The sequence below is a fragment of the Phacochoerus africanus genome, chromosome 6, assembly GCF_016906955.1.
Source record: "Phacochoerus africanus isolate WHEZ1 chromosome 6, ROS_Pafr_v1, whole genome shotgun sequence".
NCBI lineage: Eukaryota > Metazoa > Chordata > Mammalia > Artiodactyla > Suidae > Phacochoerus > Phacochoerus africanus.
Window position 1 is genome coordinate 129,469,460 of NC_062549.1, and position 15,236 is coordinate 129,484,695.

General features: G+C 45.4%; 1 protein-coding gene across 1 annotated transcript in view; it reads right to left on the reverse strand.

Annotated features, from left to right (window-relative positions):
* HS2ST1 (heparan sulfate 2-O-sulfotransferase 1) overlaps positions 1 to 15,236 on the reverse strand; it is a 159,289-nt gene that overhangs the window by 15,419 nt on the left and 128,634 nt on the right. Inside the window, exon 3 of the mRNA XM_047785391.1 lies at positions 7,281 to 7,366. Within this exon, the coding sequence (XP_047641347.1) occupies positions 7,281 to 7,366 (86 nt within the window). The remainder of the gene's footprint in view (positions 1 to 7,280; positions 7,367 to 15,236) is intronic.

Sequence of the window (15,236 nt, forward strand, 5' to 3'; positions counted from 1 at the left end):
AAGATCAGAAAGAGAAATTAGGGAAACAATTCCATTTACCACCACATCAAAAAGAATAAAATACCTAGGAATAAATCCACCTAAAGACACAAAAGACCTATACTCTGAAAACTATAAGATGCCGATGAAAGAAATCAAAAATGACACAGACAGATGGAAAGATATATTATGCTCTTGGATTGGAAGAATGAATATTGTCAAAATGACTATACTACCCAAGGCAATCTGCAAATTCAATGCAATACCAATGGCATTTTTCATAGAACTAGAACAAAAAAAGTTTTAAATGTGTATGGAAACATAAAAGACCCCAAATAGCCAAAGTAATCCCGAGAAAGAAAAATGGAGATGTAGGAATCAGGCTCCCCGGTTTACACTATACTACAAAGCTACAGTCATCAAACCAGAATGGTACCAGCACAAAAATAGAAATCTAGATCAGTGGAACAGGATAGAAAGCCCAGAATTAAACTCATGCATGTAAGGTCAACTAATCTATGACAAAGGAGGCAAGAATATACAATGGAGAAAAGACAGTTCCTTCAGTAAGTTGTGCTGGGAAAACTGGACAGCTATGTAAAAGAATGAAATTAGAACACTCTCTGATACCATAAACAAAAATAAACTCAAAACAGATTAAAGACCTAAATATAAGCCCAGACACTATAAAACTCTTAGAGGAAGACACAGGCCAAACACCCTCTGACATAAACCACAGCAATAGCTTCTCAGATCCACCTCCTGGAGTAATGACAATAAAGACAACAACAAAAAACAAAGGGAACCTAATTAAACTTAAAAGGTTTTGCACAGCAAAGGAAACCCTAAACAAAATGAAAAGACAGCCCACAGAATCGGATAAAATATTTGCAAATGAAGCAACTGACAAGGGATTAGTCTTCAAAATATACGAACATCTCCTTGTCAAAGCAAACAAACCAAAAACCCCATCAAAAAATGGGCAGAAGATCTAAACAGACACTTCCCCAAGGAAGACATAGGCATGGCAAAAAAAAAAAAAAAAAAGATGTTCAATATCACTCATTATTAGAGAAATGCAAATCAAAACCACTCTGAGATACCACCTTACACCAGCCAGAATGGCCATCATCAAAAAGTCTACAAACAATAAATGCTAGAGAGGGTGTAGAGAAAAAGGAACCTTATTACACTGTTGATAGGAATGTAAACTGGTGCAACCACTACAGAAAACAATATGGAAGTTCCTCAAAAAACTAAAAATAGAACTACTATATGATCCGGCAAGCCCACTCCTGGGCATCTATCCAGAGAAAACCATAATTTGAAAAGATACATGCGTCCCAATGTTCATTGCAACACTATATACAATAGCCAAGACGTGGAAGCAACCCAAATGCCCATCGACAGAGGACCTGATAAAGGAGATGTGGTGCACATAGACAATGGAATGTTACTCAGCCATAAAAAGAACGAAATAATACCGTTTGCAGCAACATGGATGGACCTAGAGATTATCATACCAGGTGAATAACTTCACACAAACATCCTAAGACATCACTTATCTTAAAGAGTCTTTTAAAAAGGATACAAACGAACTTATTCATAGGGCAGAAACAGACTCACAGACTTTGAAAACAAGTTCACGGTTACCCAAGGGGACAGGTTGCAGGGTGGGAAGGATGGCCTGGGGGTTTGGGAGTGGCATATGCACCCTGTGTATACGAAATGACTGGCCAGTGGGGGCCAACTATACTTCAATAAGTCTTCACAAAATGAAAAAGAAGAAATACATACCCAGACACAGAGACAACTGATTCCCAACACGTATGATGACTCTTGCATGTTTTGTACATACATCTATGTGTGTATGTGTGCACGCAGGCATGTATGCGCACACAGGTGCAAATGAAAATTTACCAGTAGAAAACTCCTATTCCGCTTTGGGGTGTTTTATTCAATCATTTATTTATAATTTCTATAGTATGAAGCAGGAACCTTCATCTAAAAACACAATAAACTCTCCAAGTCAAACACACACACACACAAAAGAATGGTTAAAAACAAGTATATACTCAGAACATTTGAAAGACAAAGCCTAAATGGAAGATGAAGCTGAAAGAGGGCTGACTGGCCTTTGGGAAGCATCAAGCTTTGAGAGTTCTGCTTCACCCTAGACTTAGCGTTTCTAGTTAAGCAGCCGTCTCACACAGGAGACCCTGGTGTCTTACGCAGTCCATCTGCAGTTGGGTGAATCTGTGGAAGCAGAACCTGCAAATAACAAGGAAGAACTGGACAGATTTATTCTGGACTCTCTTATCGCTAAAGCCTTCACAGAAACCTTCAAATCCTTCCAGTGGCAAGTTCTCGCTGCCTTGTTTCAAACACAGCGAATGACCTGTTGGCAATTATTCGTCCTGCTGATAATAATGTTAATAATAAATGATTTTAAAAGTAATTATGTATCTCCTAAAAGGCACATTTATCTAGTGGAATGTCCCAAATTAAAAAAAAAAAAAAGTCTAAAAATACCAACTGTTGGTAAGGATATGCCAGCTGGAACTCTCGTTCACTTCTGGTGAGACGGCAAAATAATAAAGCCACACAGGAAGACAGCTTAGGAGTGTCTTACAGAGCTGCCAGGGGACAACCCAGCAACCCCACTTCTAGGTTCTATCCCAGGGAAATGAAGATGTCACATCCACACAAAACCTGTGTGCAAACATCGCGGCAGCTTTACTCATCATCAGCCAAAGCTGGGAACAACCCGAGTAGCCGGAGACTGGAAGATGGACAGAAATGTGGGGCCTCTCGCCTTACGACGTGCACATCAAATTGGATGTGCGGGAAGCACTGCGCCAGGTGGAGGAAGCCAGGGTCAAAAGCCATGCTGATGGCCAGACATTCACCGTGAAGCAAAGGGGTGGTTAGGGCGACCCTAAGCTTTCTTGCTCGGATGTCTTGATAAGTAAAATTGGGTCAACTTCGCAAACGAGAATCCTGGAGGCAGAGACGGATTCTTGAGCAAGGCGGTCTTAGGAGGTGGGAGAGGGGCCGGCTCAGGTTCAGACGGAAAGAGGAAGAAAGGGTGGGCAGGACAACATGCAAACTGAAGGAGGACGAGATGCAGAAGGACCTAACCCAGCTCCGTGTGCAACGCACTCGAAAGGCTCCACGTGCACGAGCACATTTAGTCTCACAACCACCCACGGAGTAGTTACTGCAACGACCCTCATGTCACAAACGGGAAACTGGAGGCCTCAGGTCACGCGGCTGCCACTGCCGAGCTGCTAAGGAGCTGCGGGCCTTAAGCTGCGGAGCTGCCGCTGGAGGCGGCTCCTTAGCAGGCTGAGGCTCGGTGCCCCAGGAAGAGCCAGCGATAAAGACCAGGAAAAAGGCAACACCCGAGCTCCCGCTGGGGCTCAGCAGGTTAAGAATCCACCTAGTATCCGTGAGGGCGTGGGTTCGATCCCTGGCCTCACTCAGTGGATCCAGCATTGCCCCGAGCTGTGGTGTAGACCACAGTGGAGACTCGGATCCGGCGTGGCTGTGGCTGTGGTGTAGGCGGGCAGCTGCAGCTCCCACTGGACCCCTAGCCTGGGAACCTCCATATGCCGCGGGTGTGGCCTAAAAAAGAAAGAAAAAGGCAACTCTCCCATGTTACCTACAAAGATGAAAATAATTTCAAAAGTGTCTCCACGGTGTTGTGACATGCTTGTCGAAAGCCGCGGAGGCTGGTGCAGCTTCCACCGGCTCAGCAGAGAAGGAGGCAGAAGCTCAACGGCACGTGACTGTTTACCACCCAGCTGAGCCAGGCCTAGATGCTGCCCCGTTGTTACCAGGACATTTTAGACCCACGAAGCCCTGAGTTTCCTGTCCTGACATGTCTCCTTCTTTACCAGTTTACCCCCTTTGTTCTGAAAAAGACAGCAGGGGTGCCATGGAGAAACCAGAATGACCGCGATGAAAACCCACACATTTCCTGGGCACGAGCACAGAGGTTTACACCTGACACATGCCTGAATAAAAGGGACCGCTGTACCAAAATAATCCCAGTTATCGTTCCAAGACGGGATGCCGAGGTATGACCCTAGGTAGCTAGATCATAAAAGGTCTCAGCAGAGTCTGATCAAAACCAGCATTAAAAGAATTTTCTTTAAAAAAAAAGAGTTCCACCATGGCTCAGTGGAAATGAATCTTACTAGCATCCATGAGGACCTGGGTTCTATCCCTGGCCTCACTCAGTGGGTTAAGGATCTGGTGTTGCTGTGGCTGTGGTGTAGGCTGGTGGCCACAGCTCCAATTCAACCCCTAGATGGTTCACCCTCCATATGCTGCAGGTGCAGCTCTGAAAAAAAAAAAAAAAAAAGACAAAAAAATATATAGTTTTCTTTTACCTGCACCGTATGCTCTATAAAGGAAAATGTTCTGAAAAAGGTTTCAGTAAGGTGTGTTCAAATGTTTCTCTTTTGTAAAATTGAAGAAAATCAGAGTGGGAGTAAGAGTTAAATGACTGGTATGACTTAAAGGGCAGGGCCATCTGTAACATTTTCACGGTTCGTAATGAAACACACAGAACCGACAATGACAGGGAAAAGGGGGCTTTCAGTGAATTCGCTGAGGACAAGACCTGCAACTCACTCGGCTGCACATGCCTGCAGCCTAGGCCATTTTCAAAGTGTCCTTCCTATGCAATATTTTTATTGGAAAATTTCTAAAATTATGTTAGCATATCTACATTATTTTAAAATGCTTTGTCCACCAATTTAAAAAACAGTAATTAAACATTAAAGGGAAAAATGGAAGAAAGAACTAGGACATGTGCTTAAAAAATAAGAAGAGGCTTAAGACAAAAAGGAGCAAGACAGGACAGCAATGCAAATATGTAAGATAATGTTTTTGTTATTATTCTAAAGTTCTAAAAAAACCCAAACATGTCGCCAAAGCATAGCTTGAGCAGATAGAAGCTTGTAAACAAAGTATGTGTTTTTAGTGATCAGTCTAAATTAGAAAGCACTTCTCATTTTTTTTTTTTTTCTCTATCTTACTGCCTGGGTTTCCTGAGGTATTTTATTTATTTTTTTCTTCATCTTCAAATTTTATGGCCACACTCAAGGGATACAGAAGTTCCCCGGCCAGGGATTGAATCCAAGCTGTGGCTTCAAGCTATGCCGCAGCCACAGCAACGCCAGATCCTTAACCCACTGAGTTAGGGTGGGATCAAATCCGCCCCTCTTCAGTGACCCAGTTCGCTGCAGTCGGATTCTTAACCCACTGAACCACAGAGGGAACTTCTATATTCTTTTCAGTGTTTCTGCCAAGGCAACTGAAAAGCTAGGTGACTGAGTATTTCTTTCACCGAATTTGACTGTTTTCTCCTGAAGGCAAATCTTTTCATGAACTCCACAAAGTACCACCCCAGTCATGAATATGTTTTGAAGAATAAATATTTTAAAAATTGCTAAGGTGATGTTTCTTCCTTCCTCCTTACTCGTTTGTGGAGAGGATGACAGCCAATGTAAACTTTAAGAGACACTAAATACACCTAAAATAATTTGTGGCTTCATATGTCCAAATATATTTCCTCTCGTTGATTTTCTAAACTATCTGTTTAAAGTCTTGTAAAAGTCTATTAAAATTTTTCACAATACGTTTTGCTTCCAATAACACGAAACACGTTATGAAAATATTCCAGCCCTTCAACATTCATGTTAGTATTTAATAACTGATATTAATCTTTCCAAGAATGTTTATATTTTTTTTAACTGCAAGAACCCTAGCATATACCAGAGCTTCATTTTAAGTGTAAGACTTTTGCCAAAAGCAAAAGCACTCAATATTTTATTTTAATAATGAAAACCTCAAGTATGAGAAACCAAGCTGTGTATGGAAAAAAAAATAATTTAGGTGAAAGGGTAACAAACATTCAATTGAAGGATAATGCAGCCCTGAGGGGAAAATATGCATAAGAATGAAGTTTATGAAATTGGTTCAATGCCTCTGCAGAGGAAAAATAATTAGTTTATTTTAAAACTGCCTATAAAATGTTTTCAATATTGCCATATGAATTATTTATAGAAAAATGTACATCTAACTTTAAAGCTTTTTACTTTAAAGTTTACTGAAAGATCTTGAGTGCTATGGAAGGAACGAGAAAAAAATTATTTTCTGGATGGAATATTTGGAGGATTCCTTCTAATTGCATGCTTTTCAATAAAGTTAAGATTTATTATCAATGTGAATCAGTGATGTTTCAGTCATTCCTTTTGCTTTTCAAGTTTGAAATGTTAAAATGACAGCTGACATTTTTAGATTTTACACAGAACTCTCTTGAAAGTTGACAAGCACATGAGGGCATATTACTTTGAAGTCATGACTGCTCATGAAATGACTGAGCAAGCATGTCTAAGCTTAATCATTTAAAGATGTATTTTTCATGTTTTGTAAGTTAGCGCAGAATCTTACTGGGGAAAAGATTTGGATTTGAGGTTTTATTGTAATGATACTCTATGTCCTACAAAAAAAAAACCATTCAGATGGATTCACCAAGCCATGTATATTGGAATATTCCTCTTGACCAGTTTTCTGATTAGTATTTAATGTGGCACCGACTCTGGAGGCAGCTACGTGTCATGCTTGGATCCTGTACGCGAGCCTGTAGTTCTGTGCACTTTTCCTGAGAGAATTATGACAGTGATACCGGGATCCCACTCCCCCCCCCCCCCCCGACATGGAAATAAGAGGTAGTTACGTCTAGTTTCAGGCAAATCACTATAAAGAACAGTCACTATTTTTTAAAAAGTCTCTTTAGAATATATCTCAATTTGAAAGCTAGAACAAGGTAGCCCAAGGGGACCTGTACGGGCTCTTGTGCCGTGGCTGAGAAGGGGACACTTTAGGCACAATACCGAGCGATGGCTGCTTTGCTCTCTTGCTCTCAGCCAACGATGTGCTAAGTCATAAGCCAAGTGATGGCTATAGGTCAAAACCCCAGGCTCTCCTAAAACAGTGTCATTTGGACGTGAAGGCAGCAGAAACAAAATAACGACAAAGACCTTTAACGGGTATTACCTACACTGAATCTGCCTTGAATTTCTGAAACTAATGACAGTTATCAATTTATGAACACTAGAGGGCAGTCACACACCAGCAGGTATATTTAAATCACATCCCTAAAGTGGCAAAGGCAGGCCAGCCCGTTTTTTTTTTAATCAAAATCATAACAATTTAGTGAATGTATTCCTTTTTAGGTTGTTAACGTACAAAGCATTCTTTCATGTATCATTTCAGGTATAACTTACTTTGCAAAATCCAAATAAGAAACGTGCCCATGATAAAACCCTGGTTTCATCTCTTTCCAGGACGTTATATTCTTTACAAAGCGCACCTAGAAAAGGAGAATATACTCATTACTTTGGCACAACTTAAAGGAAATGAAATGTGGGGACAGCAAAGGCTTTACATGTAGCATTTAAAGCCAACACACCCCCTGGACAACAGCAGAGCTTTGAGATACAGGCTTCAGCTAAGGAACGCACAGTGTGACCTGTAATCAGTAGTTCATACGGAGAAAATCCCTGTCACAACACACGGAAGAGTGAAAGCGGATCCTGAAGACAAAATTGCAGAATGCAACCATGTACAGTACTGGGGAGTGGGTGCGTTTTACGTGGGGGCTGGGGGATGGGTACCAGCACGTTGCAGCAGGCAGCTCGCCCATCCGCAGGCAGCTCGCCCATCCGCAGGCAGCTCACCCATCCGGAGAGGTTCTACATAAATCCCTTTATTCTCAGCGGTTTCTTAGTCATAAAAATGCACATGTTTTAAGACTCAACAAACAGAATATCAACTAATTCTTAAACTAAATGACTAAAGAAAAGACCACTAAGAGGAGACCTCAAAGAGCTAATACCTGACGCTTGAGCAGAGATCATTAGCTTATCAATAAAAAAAAAGACTAATGAAATGAGAGATGGGATATAGGTGAAATTTTTAAAATATCTAAATACTACTATTTTAATTTACTGAAATTATACAAAAGACGAGTTAATATAAAAAATCCTTTAAGTGTAAATATACTATAAAATTTAAAGAACTGGTCAATGTAAAATTTGAGCAGCTGCAAAGCAGTGATAGACAATTTCTCTCCATTTTTCTGCTAAGCTAATCTCTGCATGATCACAGCGAGTGGGTAAGAGTCTCTTCTGGGGACTGGAGACAGTGCGGGGACACTGAGGGTGGGGTCCCCCCCACCCTGTGCTGCACGGAGAGCACCTGCAAGCTGTGACCTCGGCCTCTGACACGCAGGACTGTCAAGGGCACACTTCTGACAATTTATCTGTCTCTCATTTACAGTTTAGAACAGACTTAGCCACATGGAGATATTCTGGGGCACTTCTGACCAGGATATGTGACCAACAGATCACTAGACGCGAGTAGGAACACTGCCTCCTCCACAAAGCCTAGGACAGAGCAGGGGGCCGCGCAGGGCAGGGGAGGGTGTGGGGGAGGGTATGGGGGGAGGGCGCAGGGCAGAGGGAGGGTGATGAACAGGGGGCTGGCGCAGAGCAGCCTTGGGTCTGAACTAAGGAAAAATGGAAGATTCTGGAAGTAGAATTTATTTTTTAGGGGAAGCATCAATAACTTATATACTAAAAGAAACAATGGAGCTCTGAGAAGGGAAAGGAAATGAACCCCAATTCCTCTTGCACACACACACACACACACACACACCCTTAAAACAAAATCTGAGAGGTGGATGCAGATAACAAAATTGTTGCCCTAGAAAATACACAATTATATTTTAGCAGCTATTTACAGTTTCCCCACCAGAACAAAGTCAAATCCACATGTGATTTGAGATTCCCAGGTTCTTTGCTATCTGTTCCCTAAAATACTAAATAGAACAAAAATATCAAACGGCAAACGAAAAAGAAACAGAAAATAAAAAACTATATAACCTATAAAGTGAATCTTTTAAAAATTTCACATGTTCGGAGTTCCCATCGTGGCGCAATGGAAACCTGATGGAAGCCGACTAGGAACCATCAGGTTGCGGGTTCGATCCCTGGCCTCGCTCAGTGGGTTAAGGATCCGGGTTAGGGTGAGCTGTGACGTAGGCCTGCAGCTGTAGCTCTGATTCCACCCCTAGCCTGGGAACCTCTATCCGCCGCAGGTGCGGCCCTTAAAAAAAAAAAAAAAAAAATCACGTGTTGAATACGAAAATCCTTGCACTCGCCCCTTAATGGTAAACCACAGAAGCCTCTGGTTCTGTGAAAACTGGTTTCCGTATTTCCGCCCCAAAGGAGGGAGAGGCGGAAGCCTGGGGAGCAGCAACGCGAGGTGGTGGTGGCTCGAGGGGCTGACGACGGCCGGCTCTGCCGTCCAAAGCCGGGGTTTCACACGGAGACGTGGAGGAGGGCGCGAAGGCAGAGGCCAGAGCGAAGCCGGGAGCCCGGGGCCCAGGAGCCCCAGGAGCCGCAGCGGGGAGGCCCCGGGCGGGGCGGCGCGGGCGGCGGGAACCTCGAGGTCTTGCTTCGTCCCGCCACCCTCCCACGGGGCGGTCGGGACCCCCCCGCATCCGCCCGAGGCGACGCGCGTGGGGTTGGCGGCCCAGGCGCCCGCCAAGGAGGCCCGCGTCTCCGGAAGCTCTTTAGCAAAAAGATGCGCGGCCATCGTCGCTGTTCGCATGATGCGGAGCAGCGTCTGCAGGCACAGAACCATCCTGCCCCGGTTATCTTGTGGGGTGCCACCCCCCGGAAAACAGAGCGGGGCAGGGGCGGGAGGACGTACGCGCCCCGTCTCCCGCCGCCCCCGCCGCCCGGAACCAGGCGGTCCAGCCAAGCAGGTTAAAGAGTCCGAAAGAAAGAGGCCAGTGCTCCCGCTGACTCGGGAGGAGCGTGAGGGCACAGGACAGCACCAGGCGTCAGCCTCCCGCTGCTGTCACTGGTCTCGAGGTCGCCTGCCTACAGGAGCGGCACCTCCGGGGTCAAAGGGGCCTCGGTGGCCCCTGCTCTTGGTTTTAGAGAGAAGGGCAGGGAAGCCCGAGAAGCACACGCCTCCGGTTTGGGCCAGTCATCCTCCGGCTTCTTGAACCTATTACTGTGCAGCTGAAACAAGGGCGGGGGTGGGGAAGGACACTGAAAGGCTGTGAAAGGCAAGAGCAGGTGGATGGCCTTCGTGTCCTAAAGCTGATCCACACCCTCCGCCCCTGGTACCCTCAGGTTTTAGCCGCTGTTCAGGAAACCCCTCGGTGCAGTCACCCAAAACTGCCGAACCTCCCAGCGCTGGGATGGGACTCTCGACTGCTTATTTTCCTCACCGCATTCACCGCAATCTCAACTTAAATCCAGCCCCATCCCCACTCTCATATCGAACGAGCATTTTCCAACAATGCCTCCTAACTTATTCTTGCCTTTTTACTGTCCTGGGGAAGCTCGGGGGTGCTGCGCGCTGCTGGTCAAAACTAAGTGTCCCAGTCTCCATACCTCTGTGGGTCTTTCTTTGAATTTCATTTTCCTAAATTCATCCTGAGGTACATCCAGTGGGTCATCATTGCTTCTCAATCCTCTACACTCTGTTACCATTAAAGTCTCCCAAACACACACGATCTTTCTCTCACCGCCAACCAAGAGAATACTGAGGGCTCCATACTTAATACAGCTGCATCGGCATTTTTCCCCTTTCATCTCATCAACATTTAACCGAAGCAATCTGTTAGTCGCATTAATAAAGCGGTGGCTGATTTACAATTTGCAATAAATCAAAAGATGCTGAGCTGAGATTTACCTTCTCTTCACAGGGAAGGAAAAAGTGCTAAGCAAACAAATGATGTCGATAAGGTTAAAGCGGTTGTTTTTTGCTCTCATCTGGAGAAAAGTCTGAGCACTTACAGGGTGTCACTTCCATGTGACAGATTCTATGCCACCCTCATCTCCTCACACCGTCTGCAAGGTCACGACAGTCGAATTCATCCCCGTCAAGAACACTATTTTTAAAAGTCTTCCTTTCCGAGTATTAATTGGTCCTTTTAGCTGGGGTTAATATTTAGCCTCCGAGTTCTCCCGAATTTTCCTCTCTTCATTGGCCCGTTCTCCCTCTCACCGGCGGAGCGGCAGTGCCCACGCTGTCATTCTCTCTGCCTTCTCGCCTCTCCTCCACCACTTGCCACATTCATGCTTTCTTCTGATTTTCCCCCACAGCTGGAGCATCTGCCCCAGGCCTGGCGAGAAGGCTCGAACGTGCGCGGGACGAGGAGGAACCGAGCGAGGGAGCAGGCTGCGCTCTGTTCAGCTGGTGGATTCTCACTGGCTAATGAAAGCTCCGGCGAGAGGGGAAAAGGCGCAAAAACGAATAGGATCAGATGAAGCTGAGGATGAAACACTCGCAGAGGAGGGAAATCGAGTCACCAGGGGGGATGCCAGGCAAAGGGAATTTCCAGACTTGATGGCAGCAGGCCGTCCAGGAGGCTGGTGCAGAAGCAGCGGTGAGATTCAGGTCAGGGAAAGAGATGTTTTTCTGGCTAGCCTGGAGCAGAGTCTCAGCTGTGACTTTTGTCAGATTTTATAACTTGAGCCGAGTCAGGCTAGCAAGTAATCAGAGGAGGCCTTTAGGGGAAACCCAAGCTACCTAGGGCCTGGTGTTGGGGTTTATTTGCTAGTTGAACCGGACCTGAGCTAGGGCTTTGGGCAAAGCTGGGAGAGCATCACCTCACTAACTCTGTACCTAGACGCAGACTCTTAATAAGATTAATCTCAACGCTGTGATTATCCCTGAGCACAAAGGCTTGTTTTCACTCTCTGCAAGCAGGCACGTCAGCCTGAACATCCTGGCCCAATTCCAACCTGGTAATTACCCGCTTTGGAGTGAACACTACTATTACCTCGGGTAATTATATATACCAAACTCCCACCCATGCACACACTTAAACATCCACTGTACAGCCGTGGGTAGTTTTATGAGACTAACGTAGAGAAGAAGTTTGCTTCACAGAGAGAGAAGCTGAGTAATAGCTGGATACAGCAGAAGAAAGGCCCGGCATCGGTAGGAATAACGTCACCAAGGTTCAGGACGGCGTTGTCCCCCCGCCTTTTCTTTGCAGGAGGGACTGTGTATCCCTCACATTACCTGAGGCGAGGGGCGCTCATGCTGCCACGACTGGGGGCTCCCTCGGCCTGTAAGTAGCATCAGGGCATCGTGCTCGGCCACGAACCACCTTCAGAATCAAAGTTGGTTCCTCTGTTCATTCATTCGTGCACTCACTCCACAGAAAATGCACGAAGCATCTCCGAGGTCTCAGGCACGGTTCTGGGCACAGGGACTCAGATGAGCAGGACAGACAAGGTTCCTGCCCTTAAGAGGTTATCATGGAGAAAAAGATAGCAAACAAAGAAACCGGTGAGCAATAGGAGCGATACTGAAAGAATGGTGGCACACAGCAGCTTGGGAGAGGTCTCAGTGGTCAAGGAAGGTCCCGCTATGCGGACGTCATTAAGCTGAAAGGTCAAACGGGTAACATGAAGGCAGCTGTGAGGAGCCAGGACAACCGCGTTCTGAGAGGCAACGTTACGTGCAAATAAAAGGGCTTGTTTAAGGGGGCCTGTTGGCCTCGGTAAGGAATTTGGATTGTGCTGGGGAGGACGAATGTGCATGTAAAGATAAGTCATTCACGCCTGGGGAGATCGTAACACGCATCCTCTCGTTACCCCACTGACAAACGCATTCGAGATCTTTGCTGCTCACACCGTGGTTCAAGGACTAGAAGCATCGGTTTGGGCATTGACATTTAGAAAGTCAGAACACCAGGCTTTAGCTTAGTCTTCTGAACCAGAATCTGTATTGTAACTGGTGTTCAGTAGACACATCACAGGTTGAGAAGCATTCATCTAAAGGGGTTGCTCTAGGCAGTTCCTGCTGTGGCTCAGCAGGTTACGAACTCAACTATCCATGAGGATGCGGGTTCAATGCCTCCTGGCTTCACTCAGTGGGTTAAGGATCCGGCACTGCCGTGAGCTGTGGTGTAAGTTGCAGACACAGTTTGGATCCCGCCATTCTGCAAAAAGGGTTGCTCTAAAAAAATCAGTACCTGGAACTAATATCAAACTTGATGCTCTAATGCAAATGACCAGAAGCTGGTTTAACAGTACATTACAAAGAAAAAAAAAATGTACTATGCTGTCCTACAGAAAACACAAATTCTAGATATTTCTAGTTTCTCTGAAAGGGTTTACATGTGATCAGACCTACACATATGAGAGCAGAAAAGAATTAAGAAAGATGATAAAAGATGCTGCGACTGACACCTGTTTACACCTGTTTGACACAAAGATAAGACGTGTTCTCCAACACAGAAATATTTTCATGATTACAGAGTAAAATTCACTTTCCAACTACAAGAGCTGATGACCTGTTTCCTGACAATTGCTATTTACTGATGGAGTAAAGCCCATCTTAAAAATGTAACTTTCAGAGTTCCCATTGTGGCTCAGTGGTAACAAACCCAACGAGTAACCATGAGGACTCGGGGTCAATCCCTGTCCTTGCTCAGCGGGTTAAGGATCTGGCGTTGCCGTGAGCTGCGGTGCAGGTCGCAGATGCGGCTCGGATCTGGCACTGCTGTGGCTGTGGTGTAGGCTGGAGGCTACAACTCCAATTTGACCCCTAGCCTGGGAACCTCCATATGCTGTGGGTGTGGCCCTAAAAAGACCAAAAGGAAAAACCCGATAATGAGAACTTTCATGACTGAGCTCACCTCGTTCCTATCACTTCTCCTTATCACTTGGTCTCATGCCTTATAGTCTCAAGTTTTTAATCTTTTAATCCTCTTGCTCTAACCTTTCCCCTTATTTTATCCCTACTTCCTAATTTTGAACACTTTCTAAAATACAAAAAAGTTGGATGAGCAGTAGTCAACATCCATATGCTCGTGGCCAGGAGTCACCGTCAACCTGCTGCCAGTTTGGTTTCTCTCTCCCCCTCCTCCTGTGGACACGTACACTGAATTTTTTCGGAACCACTTGAAAGCATGTAGTGGACATTTCTTTTTTATTTATTTATTTATTTATTTATTTATTTATTTATTTTTTGTCTTTTGTCTTTTTTGTTGTTGTTGTTGTTGCCATTTCTTAGGCCGCTCCCGCGGCATATGGAGGTTCCCAGGCTAGGGGTTGAATCGGAGCTGTAGCCACCGGCCTAAGCCAGAGCCACAGCAACGCGGGATCCGAGCCGCGTCTGCAACCTACACCACAGCTCACGGCAACGCCGGATCGTTAACCCACTGAGCAAGGGCAGGGACCGACCCCGAAACCTCATGGTTCCTAGTCGGATTCGTTAACCACTGCGCCACGACGGGAACTCCTGTAGTGGACATTTCCGATGAAGAAGCCAACCACAGGACACCAATCGCATCTGGGGTTCACCGGGGAGGCTGTCCCGCTCCACCTCCGACCCCACCTCTTTTCCTGGGGGGTCATGACATTGACCCCGAGAAGGACTCAGGACAGGTGTTGGAGAGACCATTCTCCAGCATGACCTGCCCACTTCCTCAAGAGGGGGTCCAGGTTAAACATGTCGGCGAGAAACATTTTTGGTTAAACATTTCGGTGAGAACACCATAAAGTGATGTTTTCTTTGAACAGTCCTCACAGTTCCTGCGTTGATGTCTTACATTCCCAAGTAAATCATAAATATGCTCCTTTAAAGATGTAGCTTTGCTTTTGATTTCTTGGGTAAATGCCCCACAGAAAGCAGCACAATCTCTGGATACCTTACACACTCAGTGAATAAATGAAAACTTGAAAACAGAGTGGAGCCTGCTTCTGGGGACGGCAGAATACACACGGCTGTGACACTCTGAATACTTTTATAGCAGACTGAAACAGCTGGGCTTCGCCGCAACTTTTTGAGAGCAAAGCATTGAGCATGTAAAACAGTGTCGCGCAGTCCCCAGGACAAAACACACGTGGGGCAGCCTGGGGCTAAAGGCAGACACTGAGCAGACTGGACCACTGAGGCTGGAAGGCGAGGAAACAGCGTGTGTGATCCTGTTAGAGCCCAAACCATTTTTATGAATGAACTGGGCTTTAAATAGAAGATTTCATTTTTAATTCTCACCTGAGTTAGAAACTGATTAGAAACGATTTGTCAGAGAAGAAAGAAGAGCAAAGTAGGCCATTTAATTCCTGTCTTAAATAACCCGGGATCTGAGAGCAGTTCTCAACGACAACAAAACTGTTTCCTTCACGTCAGAGCGTGTTCTA